Source organism: Barbus barbus, assembly GCF_936440315.1.
Source record: "Barbus barbus genome assembly, chromosome: 3".
NCBI classification, from domain to species: Eukaryota; Metazoa; Chordata; class Actinopteri; order Cypriniformes; family Cyprinidae; genus Barbus; species Barbus barbus.
In genome coordinates this window covers 20,310,042-20,334,882 of record NC_136731.1, presented here as the reverse complement: position 1 = coordinate 20,334,882, position 24,841 = coordinate 20,310,042, and the positions used below count along the sequence as shown (strand labels likewise).

The following is a 24,841-nucleotide window of genomic DNA, read 5'->3' as shown; positions in this document are numbered from 1 at the left end:
CTTTTATAGCAGCTATAGGCCTATTATTTATTATTTCCATAATAAGTAGGCCTACACTTATTTCCGTAAGAAATATGCTGAAGTGTACTTCTTTTTCACAAGGTTTGACCTTACAGTTTACAAAAATGTCCACAGTAACCATCAAAATAGTAATGCCAAAATAAATAAAATGTAAAAAAAAAGAAAAGAAAAAATTAATAAATACAAATCCCATTCATCTCAGTGTTGAAGTATGCTACAATCTTGTCTTCATTGGCACTTAGTTCGTTAAACATCTGCAGTTTTGTTAATCACTCTTTAAAGGCCCTACAAAAATATCAGCTTAAAAAAATTATATGAAAAAAATAATATGCTGCTTTAAATATCAACAACCACAACAAAATATTTACTCTATAGCCTAATTAGAATTATTATATGTGTGTGTGTGTGTGTGTGTGTGTGTGTGTGTGTGTGTGTGTTTGTGTGTGTGTTTCTGTTGTTGTTAATATTATTATTATTATTATTATATTGTTATCATATTTTGTACTTTGGTACTTAGTTGAATGTTTACTTTGTTTAACGGGTGCTTTAGCAGTAAACCTATTTATTGTCACAGAAGTTTGTGCATGAAAGTTTCTGATGTCGATGTCTTATACTGTTCATATTACGTTAAATGCATTCTGTTGATTAAGAAAAACTTATGTCTTGATTATTTATAAAGTTAAACAAAATGTCGCGTGTGTGTTACACGTTAAGTACGTAAATAAAAATGGTAAATTATATAATAAATAACGAACTATCCGTTCATTGTTATCAGTTCATTAATGTCTCGACGAGTTTGACACTTTTATTGTGAAACACCCTCTCCTTACAGCCATTTTGAAACTCTTTCTCACAATCTCCGGCTTCATGTTGCTCCAAACAGCCAGTGATGGTTCGTAAACACAGTTTGTCGAAAAGGTGCTGCTCACGAAGTGAAGATACTTAGTGAATAGTGTAACTTTTGAATGTAACAGACTATTGTAGCAAGTTTTCCCGCTCTCTGTGCTCTCGCACGCTCGTGTTATTTTCATAGGGGGTCAGTAGTTTGGACATAACTGTGGTCAGTCAACCTCTAACTGCACTGCAAGGTCGTCTCATGTCTTGACAGATCAGGACTGACTGAACTACATCTCTCTCTACCATAGGTAAGGTTTCATGACTGTGTTATTGCTTTACGATACCACCGTAAACAATTACTGTTAAACACATGTTCTCTGAATACCAAAGTGGAGTTTACTGTGTTTGAAGATTGAAAAGTGATGTACAACATGGTCCTGTTTCAGGATGCACTATGTGGCGAGTGGCTTCCTGTCCTTGGGTTCCCTGGGCCTGCTCCATCTCTTTGGGGCATCCTGGTCCTGGAGCCTGGCAGCAGGTTTGGGTGTTTACTTAGGAACAGGAGGCTGGCGGTACCTGTATGTGGTAGTTCGTACAGCTAAAAGGGACATCAAGTGAGTAACTGATATTTTGGATGTCACATCAATTACAAATTGGTTGCCAGGCTTAAGTTGGTTGCTTGATTTTATCTGGTCTTCCAGCTTGGTCAGACATGGCTTGCAGGCTGATTTTAGAGGGGTTTTATCCACTTCTTTAGCTGGTCGGGCTGGTAGACCGCTATCAGCAAAAATTCAGCTTGGCCAGATCAGCTTAAACCAGCAAAGACCAGACAACTATCATATGCTGGCTTTAGCTGGGTCATTCCGTGTCAAATTAACCAAATTTAGGAAACTTCCCCGGCTCAAATTTTTGATTTTGCTAATATTTTTTCTGAAGAAAGATAAACATGTTTAGTGATGAAAGCCTAAATATTAAATGTCATGGATGAATATTTACTGAGCAATCTGCGTTTGTTGTAGAGAGGGTCAAAACTGTAATTTTCTCCTGAGATTCAAAGCCAAATTACAGGGGGGTAAAAATGACTTCAGAAAGATGGCCTCCCTTTAATTTGGCTCTGAATTTCAGGTGAAAATTGCCATTTTGACCCCCTTCTACAAAAAAGTGGATTATCAGAAAAAATATTAGCAATATCAAATATTTGAGCTGATTTGACATGGAATGTTGAATTTTTTGTTTGTTTGTTTTTAGCAGAAGTTAAGGTCGGCATGAAATGGAAATGTACCCTATCTATTTTCTGAATGCATTGCGATCAATTCATCTGTGCATGATTCATTTTTAGATTTTCTTCTCTTTTTTTTTTTTTCCATGTAATGAGCAAAATTTCTTCATCTTCTGATGAAATGAGAGACATCTCCTGGGAGATTAGTCCAGGACTTCTCCAATAATGTGTCCACTTAAACTCCACCCCTTACTTACAATCAACAGCAAGCTCACATTCAAAACTGCCTCCATCAGATCAGAAACCGAAACCATGAAACCTTTAAATTAAACATCAGCATGCAATCAAAATTGACCATATTAAAGGTGCCATAGAATGCATTGATACAGTATTTTAAATTGTTCTCTGATATCTACACAGAAGGTATGGGGCTTAGGTAAGAGCAAAAAATCTCCAGAAACAATTTTACATGTCCATTTACAACCCTAGGATTTCTCCCTAGAATGAAACGGTCTGTTATTGGCTTATTTGGCAGGGTCATGAATAATAATGAGCTCTGCTCTGATTGGCTGTTTCACAGTACGGCTCATCAGCAAGAAGGAAGCACAGGGAGGAAAATATATATTTAAATACTTTCTCTCGCAGTTATATCGTCGGGTAATTATACTGCATATAAAACGCGGGCATCAGGGAGCCGTTATTAATATGCGAGGCATTGAAACTGCTTTTGAATGAGAGTTGCTGAAATCGCGTTTGGTCTCGTACTGTATCGTGTATCTTGTCAGTGTGTGCACTTGCTTGGCCATTTGTAGTTGATAAACAGGAAAGTGGGTTCAAGCGCCAGCAGAAGGCAGTGTAATGGAAGTGGTCTTTAAGAGAAGCAGTCTATCAGCGGAAGTTTAAAATCAGCTTGTAAGTGTATTTACTTGTCTCAGTGTTTAGCGCATTTGCCGTTGCTAGGAAACGCTTATTTTGTTTACTAGGATGAGAGTTGCTGAAATCGCGTTTGGTCTCGTACTGTATCGTGTATCTTGTCAGTGTGTGCACTTGCTTGGCCATTTGTAGTTGATAAACAGGAAAGTGGGTCCAGCTGAATTGAAATGACCATTTGTTGGTTTGGTATAATAAAGGTTATCATACCGCGGCAGTCGTCGTGTGAAGCCCTCTTAGTGTGAAAGCCCTCTTTTTTAATCACGAGATTTACATATGAAGGAGGAAACTATGGTGTTTGAGGCTCACTGTATGTCATTTCCATGTACAGAACTGTTATTATTTAAATATGCCAGGGTAAAGACAGTTTTTCATTCTATGGCACCTTTAAAGTTTTTTAATGCATGTCACTGGTCTTGTTGTAAACAGTTCATCCATGTATTTTTTTAAGGCGTAGCATCCATACATAGTATAGTAACTTTCTCTTTCTGTCGCAATGTCCATTTTGTGCCAACTTTAAGTGGTTGGCAAATCAGTGCAAATTTGGTTGTGAAACCAAAGAACATAATCCACATTAACATAATCCTGGTGAACCTGTTGTGAAATAATCACAGGGAAATCTTTCATCCTCACACAAAATTCTCAATCGTGTGGATTCCTGTTGAAATAACTGGATTTCGGCAGCAAAAAAATTGCCAAAGAGTGTTAAATGTGACAGAACCTTAAAGCTGCAGTCTGTAACTTTTTTTGGTTAAAAATAATCCGAAATCAATATTTGAGCAAGTACATAACCTGCCAGTGTTCAAAACTATCATCTTACTTTAGCCCGAGTCACAACGGTTAGCTTGTAATAATGTTTTCTAATTCTAAACACCTTTGTTTTCTCCTTTGAGCTACCATTGGTCCGTGGCGATTATGCAATCGGTGGGTGGGTTCGGGACCTTCACCTTCTTTGACATGCAATTTTTAATTTTTTTTTCTCTCCCTGGTTCGTTTCCAGTTCAACAAAGGTCAGGCAGGAGAACAACATCTCCAAGTCACTAGCAACATAAATACATTGTGTCGAATATATCCGCACCTGAACGATCGCTCACGCAGAGACTTTAAAGATTCAGAGAAAGCATTTAATTCCTAGAAAGAAATCGCAACGAAGCTTGGTGTCGACGACCCGTAGTTATGCAAAAAGAGAGAAACATCAGATGCAAGTTTTCCAAAGCCATGAAAAGAATGACAGAAAAGAGTAAAGAAATAGCAAGTACCAAATAGATGAGTTTCAAATAAAATATAAAAAGGTGTAATAATTTATCCAGTTTAATAAAATAAAGTAACAAACAGGTTTGTGTTATTGAGATGACTCCAATATTTTTTCCACATCATGCTGAGGGCTCGGAAAATTTCTAAATCCATGGTAGCCCTTCGGGCAGGTACTCTTCAGATTTTGGTAACCCGAAAATTAATTTAACTAGCCTAAATATAATAGACCATAAATGTCAATCAAAACCATTTTCAATACACAAATATCAACGAATATCAAGGAAAGAGTTTTATTTTACTATTTACAAGGTATTTGCAGAATTCTTCATTTAAGGCAATTTGAAAAATAATTTCTTATACCATTTAACGTATTTAAAACTGTCTAAGGCCTTAAAAACTCTTCAGTTTAGTTGTATCAAATTTAAGGACCCGTGTGAGCAATGTTCCTCAATTTTTTTTTCTTGCTGAGCAAAACTTTTCTCTATTGGGCGGACATTTCGGGCACCTGAGCAAAAGCATTCTTTATACCAGACCTGTACAGCACGCACACAAAAAAAGTGTGTAACTTTTAACTTTCATGTGCTATTTATATTTGACCCTTGATGTAACTAAATTATGTACATTTTACCTGAGAAAACATTTTTACTGTACAATACACTGCAGTTCAAAGTTTGGATCAATAAAGTTTTTTAAAGAAGTTTCTTATGTTCATCAAGGCTGTATCTATTTGATAAAAATACTGAATATTATTTCACAAAATAATATTGTGAAATATTGCAATTTAAAATAAATGTTTTCTATTTTAATATACTTTAAAATGTAATTAATTCCTGTGAAGCAAAGCAGTATTTTCAGAGTCACATGATCCTTAAGTCATTCTAATACGCTGATTTTTAATCAATGTTGGAAACAGTTGTACTGCTTTTATTTTATTTTACTTTTTATACTATATTTTTTGGGACCTGTGATTTCAAAAAAAAATATAAAAAGGTAAAAATAACAGTGTTTAGTCAAAATAGAGATTTTGTGTTACAATATAAACTATTCAAAAGTTTGGGGTCAGAAATGTTTTTCTTTTTTAAAAAAGTTTAAAGAAAGTTCAATAAACTTTATTCAGCAAGGATGTGTTAAATGGATAAAATTGATAGTAAAGACTTCTATTGTTAGAAAATATTTCTATTTTGAATAAATGCTGTTCTTTTAAACTTTTTATTAATCAAAGGTAAAAGGAACACAGGTTCCAAAAAAATATTAAGCAGCAGAACAGTTTCAACACTGATAATAAATCAGCATATTAGAATGATTTCTGAAGGATCATGGGACACTGAAGACTGGAGTAATGATGCTGAACATTCAGCTTTGATCACAGAAATAAATGCTATTTTAAAGTATAGGTATTAAAATAGGAAACCAATATTAGAAATTGCAATAATATTTCACTATATCAATGTTTTTTCTGTATTTTTGAAATGAATACAGCCTTGATGAGCAAGAGACTCAAAGTCAAAGACTCAAAAACAAGGTCAATAGCCCCGGGACGTCGGGCTAGCGATTTTGCGAGCCCTGATGCTAAAGTTTTCAGACTATGAGCCATTCACACTTAAAGGACTGATTATGGAAATGGTGCTTTTTTGTTTTGCAAACATGATACTTGACTCTGAACTGCTGCTAATCATTATTCTTTTGTTTATAATATTCTGACCATTGGTACCCGTCTCACACTTAGATACACCTCGGGGGTGTTGGAATGTTCGAAAACAGTATACTGTCGCTCAGGCATTTCGAACTTCTTTTTGCCCCCAAACGAAGAATGAAAACGAACTTCGTTTGAAGTATATCGGGGTCTTAATGCTTCACTATATTGTTCTCAGCATGCTTGAATAACCGATTTCTCCTCCTCTTGTCCATCAGCGGTCTTTACGTGCTGTTGAGGGTTAAACTGGCACTACGGCATCATATTCGAAACGGAAACACCATACCCTCCATCTTTGCACAAACCGTGGCTCGGCACCCAGACAAGCCTGCGCTAGTGTATGAAGCCACTGGGGAAACGTGGACTTTCTCCCAGTTAGATCAGATCTCCAATGCTGTGGCTCACTGGGCACTGAGCCAGGGCTGGACCTCAGGAGACGTGGTGGCGCTATTCATGGAGAGCCGGCCGCTCCAAGTAGCACTCTGGCTGGGCCTGGCCAAAGTAGGAGTAGAAGCCGCGCTCATCAACTTTAACCTCCGACGGGATTCACTCATGCACTGTGTGGGGGTGTCAGCATCCCGAGCGCTGGTTTTTGGAGCAGAGCTAGCAGACGGTGAGCCTACCACATTCTCCCTAACTTTTACCTGGATCATGCACCTAATTAATTGCACGTTCCTCCCTGTGTGTATGTAGCTATGTCTGAAGTGAGCTCCTCTTTGAGTGAGAGTATGGTGCGGTTCAGCACGGGAGACCTCAGACCAGACCAGATGGCCGCTCTGAAATGTCACCCCCTTGACTCCATTCTGGCATCTGCCTGTCGAAATCCACCACCCTGTACCGTGTCCAAGGGCTTCAACAGTGAGTTTTACAGCATTACGAGGTTTTAGCTTTAGAGCAGAGATTTAGAGCACATGGGTCATGGTCAGATACGGCTTGTGGAGGAGTCTGGATAGATTTTAGGGAAAAAGATGTTCCATTTATTAAAAGGGTCATGAATTGATAAATCAAAATTTTCTCAAAAACATATCGCAAGTAACTCAAAACTTCCTTGTCAGTCCAGAAACTGCTTTTATTGAAACCAAGCTGACTCAGTTTCTACTACAAGGATTTGATTATGTAGGAGAGATGAATACATTAGCGCAAGACTGCCTGCACAGACACCGATCAACGCATCTTTCGTTCTTGCACATGTGGATCACAACAGGATCACTTGGAATAAATATAGATTTAGATATAGATTTTCCAAATGTTCTGCAGTTTTTAGGTATGGAAGAACATTATCTTTGCATGCCTTCAACACAAGATTTGCAAACACTTTTATTGAAAAAAATGGTTGAAGTAAGCAGCTTAATTCTAAAGCCTGGTCTGTGTTAAATTCTTTTTATATGTAAAGTATTGATAAATAAAATAAATGAATTTTGGTTTATTCATCATGCAAAATCAAGCAATCAACTGAATATTCATATTCACATTGTACTAAAGTCATATTCACAAGTACTAAAATAACAAAAACTTAATAAACCATATAGACATATTTAAAAACAACCAATAAAAATGACAAAGCACAACAAAGTTATTAATACTTGAACTAAAATGAAAACGTAAACAGAAAATGTAAAATTAAAATATTATTCAGAATATTAACAAAAAAAGTTATGTTTAAGTTATGACTGCTTTTGATGTACCAATATTATAAGTGGACCTCAGAGAATATTATAAAATAATAATAAAAAAATCAATTCATGACCCCTGTAAATGGGTATGATGTATTCAAAATATTCTTTTTTTTAGTTACAGAAGGACAGATCAACTTTGCATGTAAACCCACATCTTTTTATCCTAAAAGGGCACCCAAGTTATTGCCCTTTAAAAAAGTGGCATGCACGATTAAAATGAGTTTGACATTCTTGCTTTAGAGGTTCATTCAGAGAGGACTCAAATGAACCGTCTGATGAATGGATCAGGTGGAAATATTAGCCTCTTTATGTGCACATTACTTTGACTATCAGCGCACTGGAGTGTTACATTTATTTCATGTCTTGTGCTTTTACAATCTCTGCTGCTGCAGTTTTGTAGCAAAATTTCTGTTGAGGGCCATTATTAAAGTTTTTATGGAGGTAAGTTAGGAACTTCTAGACAATTAGTTTAAAGCCTTTAAGGTGGACAGACGGTATTAGAATGATGTATAAACTTTGTCTGCTTATCCTGGTGGTTAGTTGTGTTTATTCTTGGTTATTAGTATGTAAAGTATATTTTTGATGTCTAATAAGAAAGTCCTCCAAGACTGCATTTGCCCTCTATTCATTACAAAATATGGTGGATTACCTATTACACAAGTTGTTATAAGACCACTTCAGAATGTGCTGCTGGCAATTGTTTTCTTTGCATAATACCCCTTAATCAGTCACAAGTTTGAGAGGCATATTAATTCGATTTTTAATTACCTGAAATAAATGTACACACTCATCTGAAGTGGCCCTCAATTCTGTCAAGAGCTCTTTTGATGATACTTGAAGAAAAGTGTCTGCGTGAGAAAGGCACGAGTCAGACAGAAAATACAGAGAAAGAAATATTTGAATGTCAGAGTAGAATAAATTTAGAATGTTTCAGAATTTAAAAATCTTAGAATAGCATAATTGCACCATGTTCATCATAGCCAGTGCAAAATTCAACATCCATTTGTGCACTAGGTATGTTACAGTACCAAAATGTCAGTAGTTTGTAGTAATGGCAGTGAAATATCATGATTGTCAATACAATTTTTGGTACTACAGCAAAAGATAATGTGCTATTGCTTTTATAATAATAAGTGAATTATAAGTAAATTATAAATGTCAATGTGTTATTTAACCAGACTGCTAATAGTTAAGACATGTTGACATATTTAATTCTGTGATTTTAAAAAGATGGAACTTACTGAATTAAGCAAATATATTATGAGAATTTTCATAGTTCATAATTTCAAATTGTGTGTATTATGTTTACGTTTTTAAACATAGTAAGCAGTATATCATGCACAGTTAGCAGAAAACTACTAGTCCAAGCATCAACCATGTCTCATCACTGTTTTATTTACATTACATATGCATTTATTAAGTTTTATCCATTTTTTCCCCCCTTTCTGTCACAGATCGTTTGTTCTATATCTACACTTCTGGCACCACAGGACTCCCTAAAGCTGCTATAGTGGTGCACAGTCGGTAACCTGCTCACAGCCATATCACATTCATAAATCTCAGAGAGAAATACTTTTAGGCCCATTTTTGAAATGAGTTTTCATAAATTGCTTCTATTTCCTAGGTATTACAGGATTGCCGCTTTCGGGTACCATTCTTTTCGGATGCGGCCAGATGATATCATCTATGATTGTTTACCCCTCTACCATTCAGCAGGTATATTATTGTACATATGGCAGACATGCTGCTTCTGATCAGCTGCTGACATTATAGGCTCCTTGTCTTTCAATGAATAAGCTGTTAGAAGTTGTTGGTTTCAAACATACTTGTTGTAGATTTTACAAACAGCCAAACGCATGCTGCGCATCTGTTGAATGTACTCTTTTACAGGTAATATTATGGGGGTGGGCCAGTGTCTGATTCACGGTATAACTGTGGTGGTCAAGAAGAAGTTCTCTGCAAGTCGCTTCTGGGAAGACTGCATCAAACATAACTGCACCGTAAGTCACTTTTATTAGGGTTATTAATGACAAATAAGAATGGCCAAAATTATGAATATGATCATTTTAAACCATCATCAATGATCATTTTTATGAATAAATCATTTTGATCAAGTTTGTAACATTTTCACTAGTTACATATAGCTTTTGAAAAACCTTTATACCATTTCCAACAAAGATTTGAGAAATGAGAAATTCATATTGAGGATATAAATATGAATAGATCCATAGAAGAGGATAATTTGTGTGTGTGTACAGGTTTATATATCCTGTTGGGGATTTAAACATGAATACACACAGACTCATGGGGACTCTTGTCATAGTGGGGTCCTAAATTGAGGTCCCCATGGGTACAAGAGTTTATAAATCAAACAGAATGAGCTTTTTTGAGAAAGTAAAAATGCAGAAAGTTTACTGTAAGGGGTAGGGTTGATGTACGGCGATAGAAAATACGGTTTGTACAGTATAAAAACCATTACGCCTATGGAGAGTCCCTACAAGGATAGCTGACCTGACTCTGTGTGTGTTTGCGTTAAGTGCATTGGTTTAAGGTTTGAGTGGTTAAGGCAGTGGTCTCAAACTCAATTCCTGGAGGGCCGCAGCTCTGCAGAGTTCAGCTCTAAATCGTACCTTGGAAATTTCTAGTGATCTTGAAGACCTTGATTATCTGGATCAGGTGTGTTTGATTAGGGCTGGAGCTAAACTGTGCAGAGCTGTGGCCCTCCAGGAATTGAGTTTCAGACCAATGGGTTAAGGGCTTGTGGAAGAGGTATGTCTTCAGTTGCTTGGTAGCTTATTCCACCAGAGAGGGTGAAGGTTGTGGAAAGTGAGATTTTGGTTCATTGTGAAGGAACATCAAGGTGTTGCTCATTTAGTGAGCTGGAGGGAGGGAGATATGAGCCTGACATTGATTGCATATAATACCCTCAAAAACATCAAAATGTATTGTAATATATAATAGAAAACATAAGAAAAAAACAACGTATTGTTTGAACATAAATGTGTGTACACAACCACACTATGATGATAAAAATCCACCCAGTGGTATTTTTTTTTTTTTTAAATCTCTATTGTAGCGTCTGCTTATGATCCTTGATGGTCATTGTGGTTTTATGTCTTAGAGACCCCTTTTAACCTGTGACATTAGCTAAATAACTCACAGACCTGGCCCCAAATTCTACATTTATATGGTGCGTAATTGCCAGTGGTTGTTCCCCCCCACTGTCAGATGCTAAGCAAAATTGACTATCTATTCTCTCCATCGGACTTCAAACACATTCCGAAAAGGAGTGAATGACCCCCCCCCTGTGCCAGGCACCAATGGCCTGACTAGACCAGTGGTCTCCACAATTTCAAATACACATCACACACACACACACACACACACATAAAGACATTTGCTTTATTTAGGCTATAATTAAGCAGTTATAAATGTATCTGATATATGCGTGTGTTGTATGTATATTCCCCTATTATATTAACCTAGTTACAACCCTTTACTTGTATTAGTTAGACTCTAAACGCCTATATTCAGGTGTATGAATGTATCTCTGGTTTAATATATGCTAGATGTTTCTTTCTTGATATCAAAATGATCTGCTCTTCGTTTCTCAAACAATGATGTACACTGTGAACTTGTGAAATGCATCATAATATTCCTACAGTACTGTGGGAAGAATTACACTGATCCAGCAGAAGTCATAAAACATGCAAATGAGGTGTAAGTGAGACAAAGGAACACTCTCCCGCCGAAACTATGCGCGTTGTTACTGGTCGAACTGACCAGAAATGGGCGTTGCTGGATCCAGATAAAAACTTCTAACACCACCCAAAAGAGTTTCTTCTTCTCTTCTCTTTTACCTTCGGTGCACTAGAGACATCATCACCGTGGAAACTTAGCGACTCCCCTCCGGGGGAGTCCGAGCTCCTGGCAGCTTTGAGCTCAGTAACTTTGGCGATTTAACTTCGGACCAATCAACCCATGACTGGAATGACAAAGCTTCCACTCCTAAAGGAATTCATCAAGAATCTGCGCATTATATATGCAGCAGGACACTTTCAACATTGCAACAAACCAGTGCAAGCAACCGCTTGATAATGTTTAGACGCGCTTCTAGGCTTCGACCACTTTTGATTAAGGTGATGTAATTCTTTGATGGTTCTAACAGGTTGTGTCAGCTGATGTACAACTCCTGCCATTATACTCCTTCTCTCCCTTGCGCACGCGCGCAAGCGTGCTCTCTCTCTCTTTCTCTCTCCCTCTCTCTCACTCTCTCCATGCCTTCCTTGCGTTGGCATCTGTGTTTAATGTATGTATGTTGTGTTTAGTTCAATGTTACATGTACCCCTGTAGTGTAGTTTAATAAACATCCATATGTATTCACGCTTGGTTGTCTGTGTCTGCAGCTCACAGAAGGAGGTCACTTTAACGTTCCGGTTTTGTTACACGCTCTATGAGAGACGTGTTAAGAAGGAGATTATTCTTAGTGACCAGAGAAATAATTTTCCTTAGTCAATAGACGAATGAAACTGTCCATACTGCGGACGAACAAATCATTTTATTGTACTGTTAATGCTACAGTTAATTCCTGAAGATGAATATATAATTGATAACAACCCGTTATGATAAATTATGTTCATCTTACTTTGATCTAATTTGCTACACTATAAATAAAATCCCCTTTTTCAAATCAAGTCATTCTCTGATTCTTGGATGTGTGATGTCACACAGGCCCCTCCCACAATTGTTGATTGACCCTGCCGTCTTACCTTAGACCCACCCTGAGTGAGCTGTCCACCATTGTTTCGACGCTGGAGCAGGAGTAGACAAGAATGTCTCTGATTAAGCGATTGAGGTGTTTTGTTGTTGGATGTAATAATGAACATAGCAGTCGTCATTATCTCCCAACATCTGAGCCGCTGAAGAGGCAGAGGATTACGTTTGTTTTTGAAGGGAATGCGCCCTCGATAGGTCTGGGCATCGTTCAAAAATGTTCGATATTGATACTAATACCGATACCTTCAGTTCGATACCGATTCCTGAACGATACTTTTTTCAATAGCAATTTTATGAAATCAGTTTTAACAAGATTACTTAAAAAAATAAAATTTTAACTCCTAAGAACTAATTGGATTAGTTTAATTTAACATTGTCCAATGTTAGAGAGAGGACAAAATGAATAGAAACATTTAAACTCCAACATGGAGAAGTCTGATGTAACTCCTAAGGTTTAATGCGGTCCAATTTTTAAATGTTTAAACTACTGAAAGAACAAAACAGTAGTTTGATCACGGTTATATCCACGGGCGCTGCAGATAATTCACGGGTGGGGTAATACAAAAAAAATATTCTGATTATTTGCAGCTGAATAAAATGATCATAAATGATGCAAAAATGTTAACTACATTTTTTAAAAAATACATTTTTCATCAGGCAGACAATTTCATTTGTGTGTGTGTGTGTGTGTCCGCCTGATCAAGTTGCAGTGACAGAAACAGTGGCATTCCAGATAGTTTGAAAGGTGTTAATGCTATTGAGTAGGCTAATATGGCCAAAGAGGATATTTTGTTTTATAAATAAATGTTCATTTAAAAGCAGCGTATTATGTTACTGTTATGTTACAGCTCCGACGAGGTTTTGTTCCATCCTCTACGCGGTGACAACTCAAATAACTATTTTTAGCCAAGCAGTGTGGAGAGCCACTTCAGAAACATGCCGAGTGGCCGATATAAACACAAGCACTGACTGAGCGGCCGCGATCAGCTCCATAACACACTGCAGACGCGTGCACTGATGTGCAGATCAGCTCTAACGTCACTGAATCTGCTGTTAAAAATGAACCATCCATTCATCATATCATCATGCAAAATATACACATTTCCACACCGGCGATGACATGACTGCGGCGCCAAATCATATATGTTGTGACGTGCTGACGTCATTAAATTGCAATCGCTTCGTGAGATCGGTCAAATGTAGTGAGAACCAATCGAGTCATAAAATGTGATTATCGACCGGAGCATCCCTAGTCTCATGAGAACAGGTCGTCCCCCCATGGAAGAGAGGGGCAGGGTCAGGGTCAGCAGAGCTCATGAGCATTTAAAGCAACATGGACTAAAACGGGTTGCTGTGAAAAGAGCTGGTTTTGACAGGGTAAAAAGGGTGTTTTTTTTTTACACTACCATTGAGAAAGTACGTTATAGACTTTTCATTAAGACCCTAAAGAATCATATCAACTTGTGGAAAACGGACATCCGGTGACCCCTTTAATGATTAATTGTTACTGAATACGTAAATTGAGTAATAAAAAAATAAAAAGGTCATATAAGTATGGATAGTTTGTGCTCTTACAACTGTTTTTTTTTTTTTTTTTTTTTCTTTCTTGCAGGTTGTGCAGTACATAGGCGAGATTTGCCGTTACTTGCTGTCTCAGCCTGTGCGCCCCTCTGACCGTCAGCACCGTGTGCGTTTAGCCGTGGGAAATGGGCTGCGGCCGAGCGTATGGGAGGCTTTCATGGAGCGTTTCGGAGTAAAACAGATCGGCGAGTTCTATGGAGCCACCGAGTGCAACTGCAGCATTGCCAATATGGATGGCAAGGTCAAGTATCAGTGTTGTAAAGGAAACAGGTTAATTTAGCTCATATATTCATATAGGTTGCAGAAAAGAGAGAAAGTGAGGAAAGAATGAGTTTAGTAGAGTGAAAATCTGAAATCCCAAGTTTACAGCAATATATGCAATTGCATAGGCCTGAACAACCATCAATCATCTAATTAACCCTCGCATTGAGTTCCTGAATAAGGTTAAAATTTATATTAGATGCACCAGTTTAGCTAGAATACAGAGGTTGTACTTGCATTGCCTTTGTGTTAAGGGATTGTTATCGTCATTGCAGAAAGGGAGTTTCCCAAGTTTGTTGATTGGCTGGAAGTCCAGTTGAAGTTTTGAGGTGGTCACAGACTCGGGGTGAACGCGGAGACACGGCGTTGCGGCAAACTTGACTCAGAACACTAAACTCACAACGGAAAAGAAAAGAAACTAAAGTAAAAGAATAAAAGGGATGTAACAAGACTAGATGGTTTTTCTTCTCATCGTGGTTAAGTAGCAGCAGGCATGCAGGCCGAAGCACGCTGGAACGGTGCAAAAAGCATGGCTAAGAGCCCTAATGCAAAAAGCAATGACTAAAAGCATAATTTGATGGTGTCCTGAATTTATAAACTGGGCTGTTGGACCCATCCCAAATGGTGTCTTTACCAATTAGACATCGTCTTAGCTTGGGGTGTTACTCTGTTTCTCCTCCCAATACATAAATCAACATGTTATCTTATCAGTCACATGGTCCGAATTTTCCCGCTCTTGCAGAGTATAATTTTGGACATTTCATATAAAAAGAATATAATACATTTTACAAAGTATTGATTGATGGAAACATTTAAAGCATGAATTTTCAAACTCATACATACCCCACGTGAATATAAACTTATAAACTATTCAATAGTTATTCAAAAGACATACCAAGAAGATCAAAAGGGTTTAGAAGGAATCTCGGTCTGGTCTTTGTCTGCTAGTTGGGGGAAGTCAATCTGAGGAAGTCTTTAGCTCATAATTTCATTGATTTACATGTGATGGCCATGCTGTGCATCTCTTTGACCATTAATCTTGGTTACTTGCCCCAAATTTGACAATCTCCTTCCTGAGTTGTGATTATAAATAAGTGTTCTTTTGTGCTAGGATCTGATTTACAAACATCCGGTTGTCTTGGGCCTCTTTGTGGAATTCGGCTCCTCATGTTTAGGGATGGGTACCAAAACTCGGTATTAAATCGGTCTCGGGGCTAAATTATGAAAGACCGGAGTATCGATAAGCTCTGATGTTATGGGTACTTCTGTCGGTATTGGAGAAATTAAGAAAACAAACATACATTTATTGTTGCTCTCTCTCTCTCTCTATCTCTCTCTCTATATATATATATATATATATATATATATATATATATATATATGTCGCCAGCTGTTTTTATGTGCAATAATATTCAAACATTTGTCTATGATGCATTTTTGCTATGCGCAATTCAGAAGCCAGATCGCGCTCACGCGGAGGAGCTTCAGCACACGCAACATGAAAGTCCTGTTTAATTATGATAGAAGAGAGAACCAACTATTCAAACATCTGCTCACACTTTAGGCCTGTGGCTGTTATATTAAGCCAAGTATTTTTTTTTTTTTTTTTGATTTTGGCTTCCAAGGATTATAGCCGCATTTCCCTTCCCTTCATAGCGGCGCGGATTCGTTCCTCCGAACCAAAACTTAACATCTGAATCAGCTCAATCAGTGATTGTTATAAAATGTCGTCTTTACTGTTGCTACATTGCAGGACATATTTGATAGTAAAACGTTGAAAGTACAATCTGCTGTTCCCCAGGCTGAAATGTGTGTGCGCGCGTGTGTCTGCGCGGCGGCGTGCTCCAAAACGGACAAGCAAAGTACACTTTGAGCTTTGGGCGCGTCGATATAACACACAAAAATATGCCAAAAAATACACACACAATGTGTCAAAATGGCCGGTTATGAGAGTCTTCACTTTTATGTTTTAAGTGGACGAGAACAGTTGGGAGAAAATCCGTTGCGTGTCAGTATATTGTCTTAAAGTGTTAGACTGGAGCTTGAGCCATCAATGTTAATCAAAGAACAAAATGCAAAGAGAAAATCACCCACAGCTCTTAATCTGAACAACGTTATAGCTTTAATAAACATAAATTTATCAGTACATACAGTGAAAACTATGCAGTGCTCATTTACATTTGATTACTTTTGTAACTATTACTTACCTGAACATTAATATTAGTAGACCTTCATGGAAAAATGAAAGCACTGTTTATTTCATTTCGTTTGTGTGTTTGTTTTATTGTATTTGTCAGTTTGTTTTACTTTGTTTCTTTGTTCATGTTGTTACCGTATCTTATCTTATGTATATAAAACACTAAAAACACCTGCACACTGGTGCATTTACAAATTGATGAAGAGCAGGCATTTTTAGTGTTTTATATACATAAGATAAGATACTGTAAGAATATGAACAAAGAAACAAAGTAAAACAAAAAGTACCGATAAGAATACCGTTAAAGTACCGGATCGATAAGCAGTATCGATAAGAGTAGTAATACCGTTAAAACCTTAACGATACCCATCCCTAGTTTCAACCATGTTCTTGATTGAATCTTAAATTGTCTGATTCGCTCTGATACCCTACAGTGTTGTTCTGAGAACGTTGAATATGCAATTATCAGTTGTAACCGGTAACTGAATAGTAAAACACTCACTCTGAATGCTTCAGGTTGGAGCTTGTGGTTTTAACAGTCGCATTCTGCCAAACGTGTACCCCATCCGACTGCTGAAAGTGAACGAGGAAAACATGGAACTGGTTCGGGACAAGCAGGGACTGTGTGTGCCTTGCCGACCTGGTGCGTTCACTGCCAAGTACCCTTTGATTTATGTTTCCCAAATATATGTTAATGAAATAGGTTTCGCATAATTTCAGATCTAATCTTTGTAATTGAAGTCTGATATATGGTGGCCTCAAAACGTATTTGGAAACTTTAAAGGGGTCATGACATGGATTCTTCTTTCGTTTTTTTTTTTTTTACTATTTTTATGTTCCTTGAGGTTTTTTTGCGCACGCAAAACCCTCATTCTGACCCTCTCTAAAACGGCCTGTTTTAAGGGGTGTGTTCTTTAAGGGTTGTCAGGAATCGGCCTCTGTTATGATTGTCTAACATCATAGCATAGGAAACAGTATCAACGCCCCCTCACTATTGCATGCAAGTGTTTCGACAACGTGGTCAAAAATAAAATGGTAATTTCCAGACAAAGCATTATATGAAATCATTTACTTTTGGCTTGTGATGCAGCTGCAGTCATATCTAGTACCGCTTCATCTTTCAACAAATGTTTCTTTGTGAACTCTCCGTGACACTGTGCCTACAAAACAAAACACTCCGAACAATCCTCTGACATGATCTGGGGTGCCATTAAAATTAAACTATCCACTTGTTCCTTACACTGGGATCCTTCTGATGTTTTAATGGTACAAAGACCACTTATATGGCAAAAGATCAAGGCAAATTTGATTTCTTATATCATGACCCCTTTAAAAATATATTAATGTTAATGTGTTGCATAAAATATCAAATTTAAAAGCCATTGAATTTTTTCCAAATGCTGTTTATTTTAATTTGTTTAAAGAAAACAATAAGCATGCTTATCAAGTAAAAATGGCTATTATTTGACTGCATCAGACTAGAACAATGTACAAAATAATCAGCAGTCATTTTCCTCCCACAGATTTCTTTTGTGCTCTTATCATGGGTTTTTATCTTCATGTATTGACTTCCACTCACAGGAGAGCCTGGGCTGTTGGTGGGGAGAATTAATCAGGAGGATCCTCTGCGTCGGTTTGATGGGTACGCAAGTCAGGATGTCACCAGGAAGAAGATTGCCTACAATGTGTTCAAGAAAAACGACTCTGCATATCTGTCAGGTGCACCCATAACAAACTGCAATGAAGTGCCAGTGTCTAGAAGTTTTTAACAGTGTGAAAGTTACCGTTGTGGAAGGTGAAATGAAAAAATAATAATGTAAATGTATATGCTAATAGCATGTGACATTCTGATACATGACGATTCTCAGTATTTTATCAAACGTTATTTACAGATACCTCAAATCATGCCAAAATACAATTAGTGGCCTGCAATTGATATTAGGATATTATTATCTTATTTTCATTCATTTACAAATGCAACCAAAATGTAACATGAACATGTAATTGATGTCTTAGAAAACGCCAAATCCTGAATGCCAACTGGGGCTTACAAAAAAAGTACACTTTAGTTTTTTTTAAATAATATATAAGAATCTGGATTCTAAAAAGAGTGTGTGTGTTGTGTTGATGCATCATTTATGAACATTCTATGACTGATCCCTGAACGAAGCTCCAGTAGATTTGGATGTATAGTTTGGGATGATTGCCCCGCTGGAAGTCCAGTTATCAAGCTTCAGTCTGTGCACCAAAAGCATCACAATTTTTGCCAAAATGGCTTGAAACTTCCATGATACTTCCAAGAATCCATGATGTTGTGGGGATTGTGTTCTTCCACTCATAAACTTTGACGTTGTTGCACCAGACATACTGCTGATGGCTCCGAAAAGTTTGTCACATCAATCCATAAAACATTCTTCCATAACTCCACAGGTCTATGCAAATTCTTTGTAGCATTATGAAGTCTACTTTTTATGTTCTTCTTAGTCAAGAGATATTGCTATTTTTCTTCAACACCCTCAAAGGTGTTGGTTTCTGGTTCAACACATTTTAAACTTATGAAATTGGCTGTTTCACTATGTAGTAAACTTATTTTGTTGGTATGGTGTCTCTTAGGTGATGTTTTAGTTATGGACGAGCTTGGATACATGTACTTCCGGGACCGGTGTGGTGACACGTTTCGTTGGAAAGGTGAGAACGTGTCCACTACTGAAGTGGAGGGAACACTGAGCAGCCTGTTGGGACAAACTGATGTAGCAGTGTTTGGAGTAAACGTACCAGGTGAGACAGATACAGCAAATTTTGTCCTAAAGTTCCCAGGACCCATAATTCCATATGTATAGGTTAGATATCCTCATGTACTGTGTGTGTGTGTGTGTTTGTATAGGTGTGGAGGGAAAGGCTGGAATGGCTGCCATTGCTGACTCAACAGGAAACTTCAACTGTAATTCTTTCCTGAAAGAGGTTCAGCAAGCTCTTCCCCCATACGCACGGCCAATATTTCTACGCATCTCCCCATGTGTAGATACCACAGGTGAGGAAAGATCTCCAGATGCTATACGGCCTGGAAAAAAGTTTTAGAATTTTTATCATATTTTAAAGGTGCCATAGAATGGAAAACTGTATTTACCTTGGCATAGTTGAATAATAAGTTCTGTACATGGAAATGATATACCATGAGCCTCAAACACCATTGTTTCCAAAAGACCACTGAAAAACAGGCGAATCAGAATATAACACCAACTGTGACGTAACAGTCGGGATCATTAATAGTTACGCCCCAAACATTTGCATATACACATTTGCCATGTTCTATGTCAGCCACCAGCCGAATGTGCACAGCCAAATTATATTATGAAGAAACAAGTGAGGATAATAGCAAAAATGGCAGCTCATGGAAATAAATGTTATGTTCCAAGCTGTGCAGGGGATGATGTGCAGGGATGGGTTGGTGCCTGTATTCAGAAAGGCACGGAAAGCAAATAACGCGTTCTAATAAAATAACGCGAGCCACTAAAGGGGCATGGTTAGCTTCTTGCTAATAGTAGCCTGTTACATTACAGTACATGAGATTTCACTTATCACATAAACCGAGTAAGGAGAGATGACTGAGGATGATGGTGAATGATTTACAGATCCTGAGCACCACTGACAAGCATCTGATCTTGTAAAATGTGTGGTAAGTACTGCCGCTCCATAGTATAAAGAGTTTGTGCGTTCGCGAATCCCGAAAGTGAAAGTAAAAAGTGATCGTGCATTCGAAAGCAGTTTCAATGCCCCGCATATTAATAGCGGCTCCCTGATGCCCGCATTTTATATACAGTATAATTACCCAACGATAGGGTACAACGGCGCTAAAGGCGCCCCGGGGTAAAAGGCGCCTTTGATATTATTTTCATCTACACCACTAGATGGCACAAAAACATGGCTTAGCACTTTCCAAAACATCTGCTTTTCAAGATGCACTTGTATGTTTATCTGATCTTTGACGAGATCGCACGCAGCAGTGCAAAGTTGATTCTGTGCTTACTTGATCTAATATATTATGTTTTTTAAAATGTTGTTGATTTAAGTAGCAAATGAGAATCACTAAAATGAATGCATATATTTTGAGATAAAGGTCTTCTTTATGATTTTCAGTTTTGTTTAAGATAATTAAAGCAACAGTTTTTAAATAACGAAAGAATATGTAAAAGTATGGTATTTGGGATAAAAAGCGCCCCTGCTGTTGGGGCTAAAGGCGCACAGTAATTAACATGATAATTAATAGATCAATGACTTGTCCATTTGTTGACATGACATGGTTAGATTCAGATGGTAAATCATATATTATGTTGGGTGTCCATATTAGAGATAATCACCATTTAGAATGAAACCATCATATTTAAAAACATATTAATCATGTCACATAATAAAATATAATTTATTACTGTAAATATATATTCAATTATTATTGGATCTCCTTCAATACGTTCAGAATCTTTACTTATTAAAATGATTTTGTTTCTCTATTTTAAAATATATTTTTTCTATTAACATATTTTAATGACAGTAGTATTCATTTTTCAAAATAAGCAGAAAATACTACAAACTTTGCTAAAGTGATTGTTTTGAACAAGTATCAACTTAGACATTATTTTAAAAACCATTATTTTAGCTGAAGTATTTGTATCAATACCGTGTGCCTTTTACCCCAGGCTGGTGGGCCTTTTACCCCCGGGTGTGGGGTAACAGGCTCCTCTTGCCACCTCATACATTTATAAGATTTTTAAACAAAATAAACCACTTGAATGATTTATTTTCATACAAAATCCGTTAATGTTCAATACAACGTATGTATTTTTTCTGCAATTATACATTTTAGGCACAGTGAATAGCACATTTTTTCTTAAGGGGGGCCTTTAGCCCCGTTGTACACTATAACTGCGAGAGAAAGTATTGAAGTATATATTTTCTCTGTGTTTCCTTCCTGCTTTGTGAGCTACTGAAACGAGCCACACTGTGAAACAGCCAATCAGAGCAGAGCTCAACATTGAGACGCACTGTGAAACAGCCAATCAGAGCAGAGCTCAACATTGAGACGCACTGTGAAACAGCCAATCAACATTATTATTCATGACCCTTCCAAGTAAGGTAGTAACTGACCATTTCATTCTAGGGACAAATGCTAGGGTTTTAAATGGATATGTAAAACCATTTCCATTGCCCTTACATGAGTACAATTTAAAATATGGTATCAATGCATTCTATGGCACCTTTAATTTAAAAATTCTTGTGTAATATAACTTTTGTTTGTTTGCTGGTTTTTATTGTATTTGTTATACTTGTATTTTTTTTATTGTTTTTGCCATGTAAATAGCCTAAGATGCTGACATAGCATTAAATAAAAATAAACGGCCTGGAAACAATAATATATTAAGTATTATGCCATATGCACTGTACTGTAGTTTTGCAAGCAATATAAAATTAAGCAACATTGTGAATATCACAATGATTAATGTGCTTTTATCAAGCTATCAAACCAATTCATTTAGCAAACTTGTCTAAATATGAGAGCGTTTAGAGATGTTACAAGTTTCTCTTATTTAAACTTTCTTCAAACAGTCCGTTTCAAATAATTTTTCATCATCTAAAAATGCTCACAGAAATCTCAGCATAACATTTCTCATTTATTAAAATATTTTTGTAAAAAAATTAAGTTTCTGTTAATAACTACAAATTATTCAATACCATTTTGCATTATTTAAACTAGATTTCTACTGTACTTTTTAAATGAGTATGGTCATGGTATTGGTCATATTTAAATAAAATATACAATTACTCATTTATAAAAAACAATATATTATTTATAATAAATATATTTTTTATTAGGGCTGTCAGAATATCAGATTTTTACTACACTCCTAATTTCAAATTTTTGACATTTAGTTTTTGTTGAATCACAAAAATAAATGTATGGGTCAAATTTAAATATAGTTACTAATTTTTTAAATTATATTGAGTATTATAATGATTAGGGCTGTCACAATATCAGATTTTTTACTGCATTCCTCATTTTGTATTTTTCTGTCCTACCATGGGCATTTAATTTGTGTTGAATCTGAATGAAATGTATAGATAAGAAATTATAGATAATATTATTTAAATATATTTACAATTATTTTTTTTTTAATATAAACTAAATATTATCATGTTCACTAGTGTTAGATTAGGGTTATGTTTAATCTGAAAAAAAATCACCCTTTTCTAAAATATTAATATGCATGCTGTGAGCTGATTTCCTACTCTTAAAGGGTTAGTTCACGCAAAAATGACAATTAGCCTGTGTTTTACTCACCCTCGAGGCATCCTAGGTGTATATGACTTTCTTCTTTCAGATGAATCCAATCGGAGTTATAACAGAAATCTCTTCTAAGCGTTATCACTGCAGTGGGCGGGTGTTTCTGTTCAACAGTCCAAAAGACGTCAAATAAAGCGCGCGCATTCATAATAAAATGTGCCCAACACGGCTCCGGGCATGAATAACGACCTCCTGTAGCGAGTCGATGCGTTTTTATAAGAAAAATATCCATATTTCAAACATAATCAACACTTATTTTTTACTTCATCTAACTGTGGTGCGTGGAAGTCGTTCTAGCGGATGACGTAGGATGTCGGCATTGCGTGATTAGTGACGAACGCAGAGAGAGAATGAAAACAAAACACCGGTCACAAAAATTAGAAGTACAAACCGAGGATTTGTTAAGAAAAATGTCAGGGGATTTCGATAAAAGCCAAGAGGAGGCTGGTTTTCCTTTGCTAAAGTAAGGAAACTTTGCTTCCTTTGCTCCTGTAAACTAACTCGTGAGACTAGCATTTCTCAGAGGCACGTGACGCATACGTCCTACATCATCCGCCAAACGGTTTCCGCGTACAACAGTCAGCAGGAGTGAGAGAAAAGTGTTTATTACATTTGAAAATTTTTATTACAAAAATGCATGGATATGCTACAGGAGGCCTTTATTCACGCCCCGGAGCCGTGTGAGGCACGTTTTATTATGGAAGTGTGCGCTTTATTTGATGTCTTGTGGACTGTTCAACAGAAACACCGCCGACTACAATGATGACACTTGGAGGAGCCAGGACAATTTTTAGTATAACTCAGATTGGATTCGTCTGAAAGAAGAAAGTCATATACACCTAGGATGCCTCGAGGGTGAATAAATCACAGGCTAATTTTCATTTTTGGGTGAACTAACCCTTTAACTATTCACAGGAACATTTAAAATTCAGAAGACCAGATTGCAGAGGGAAGGATACAATCCACGGCTCACAACTGACCAGATCTACTTTCTGAACTCCAGAGCAGGCCGTTATGAGCTTGTGACCGAGGAACTGTACAGTGCTTTTGAAGAAGGCAGGATATCCATTTGAGACGAAGAAGAGAAGGTAGTCTGAACTTACCTGGTCTTCTGACCTGTGACCGCGCACAGTGTTACCACAATGCAACAGAACCCACTCAAATTTGTTCTGCTAGTATTTAGACAGTTTTTGCATATACATTTTAGTTGAAAAAAAAAATGGCTTTTGAACAGGTTTCTTCTATTTGGTAGGTAGCTGTCTTCACAATGACAAGCTGAGTATGTGATATGCAATAGATGAGACGGTGAGAGAGAATTATTTTAACATGTTATTCTGATTTGATGGTAGCGTATAGGTGACAATATGTGCACTCCCAATTTAACCAGTTAAAAAAAAAAAAAAATAAAGCCAACAGGATGAAAGATGAGACTTCACTGTCTGATTTTGACACTATAGACTTAAACCACTACAATACTTTTTGAGCCTGAAAAGATGATGATTATGTTAACAGACTTAAGATTTTTACTACATAATTGTTGTTAAAATGTCTAACTCCAAAGTGATGTTTAGAAAGCTCAAAGTTACAGAGTATCATTGTAAAGAGCCAAAACAAAGTGCCTTAGATTGTACCTCCTCAAGCTTTGCCCATGTGTGGTATGACAAGATGAATTGCCTCACATGTCACATGACGTTTTAAAAACTAAAACTGTGTAATCACGTTAATTTACTGCAGACTTGTGAATGATTAAAATAATAAATAATAATTTTTACTGCAGACTGCTCTTTTCTTATTCTAATGTCCTGACATAAACATTAAATTTTTGTTAAATGATTTTAATGTCCTTGTATTGATGTTTGCTTTTTCTTGAATCTCACAAAAATTGTGCATAGGTCATATTTTAAAGTATATACTAATTGTAAAAAACAAATCCAAAAATAGCAGTAGCAGCTACACGTTAGCTGAGTTTCACATACTTTTTGAGTCGGTACTTTTGAATAAGTAATTACTTTGCGACCATGAAAAAAGTTCAATATAGAATTAACGTAATTTGGACATA

At 36.8% G+C, this 24,841-nt stretch overlaps 1 protein-coding gene across 1 annotated transcript; it reads left to right on the top strand.

Moving 5' to 3' along the window:
• The first annotated feature begins 828 nt into the window (after positions 1–828).
• Positions 829–24,615, top strand: LOC306856256 (long-chain fatty acid transport protein 1-like). Its single transcript, XM_079395413.1, has 13 exons — positions 829–1,166; positions 1,305–1,472; positions 6,173–6,567; positions 6,648–6,812; positions 9,085–9,154; positions 9,255–9,346; positions 9,521–9,630; positions 14,019–14,228; positions 16,962–17,088; positions 18,027–18,164; positions 19,059–19,223; positions 19,330–19,476; positions 23,698–24,615. Exons 2-13 carry the CDS (start codon positions 1,306–1,308, stop codon positions 23,853–23,855), a joined length of 1,944 nt encoding a protein of 647 aa, XP_079251539.1. The 5' UTR covers positions 829–1,166; position 1,305; the 3' UTR covers positions 23,856–24,615.
• The last annotated feature ends 226 nt before the right edge of the window (positions 24,616–24,841 follow it).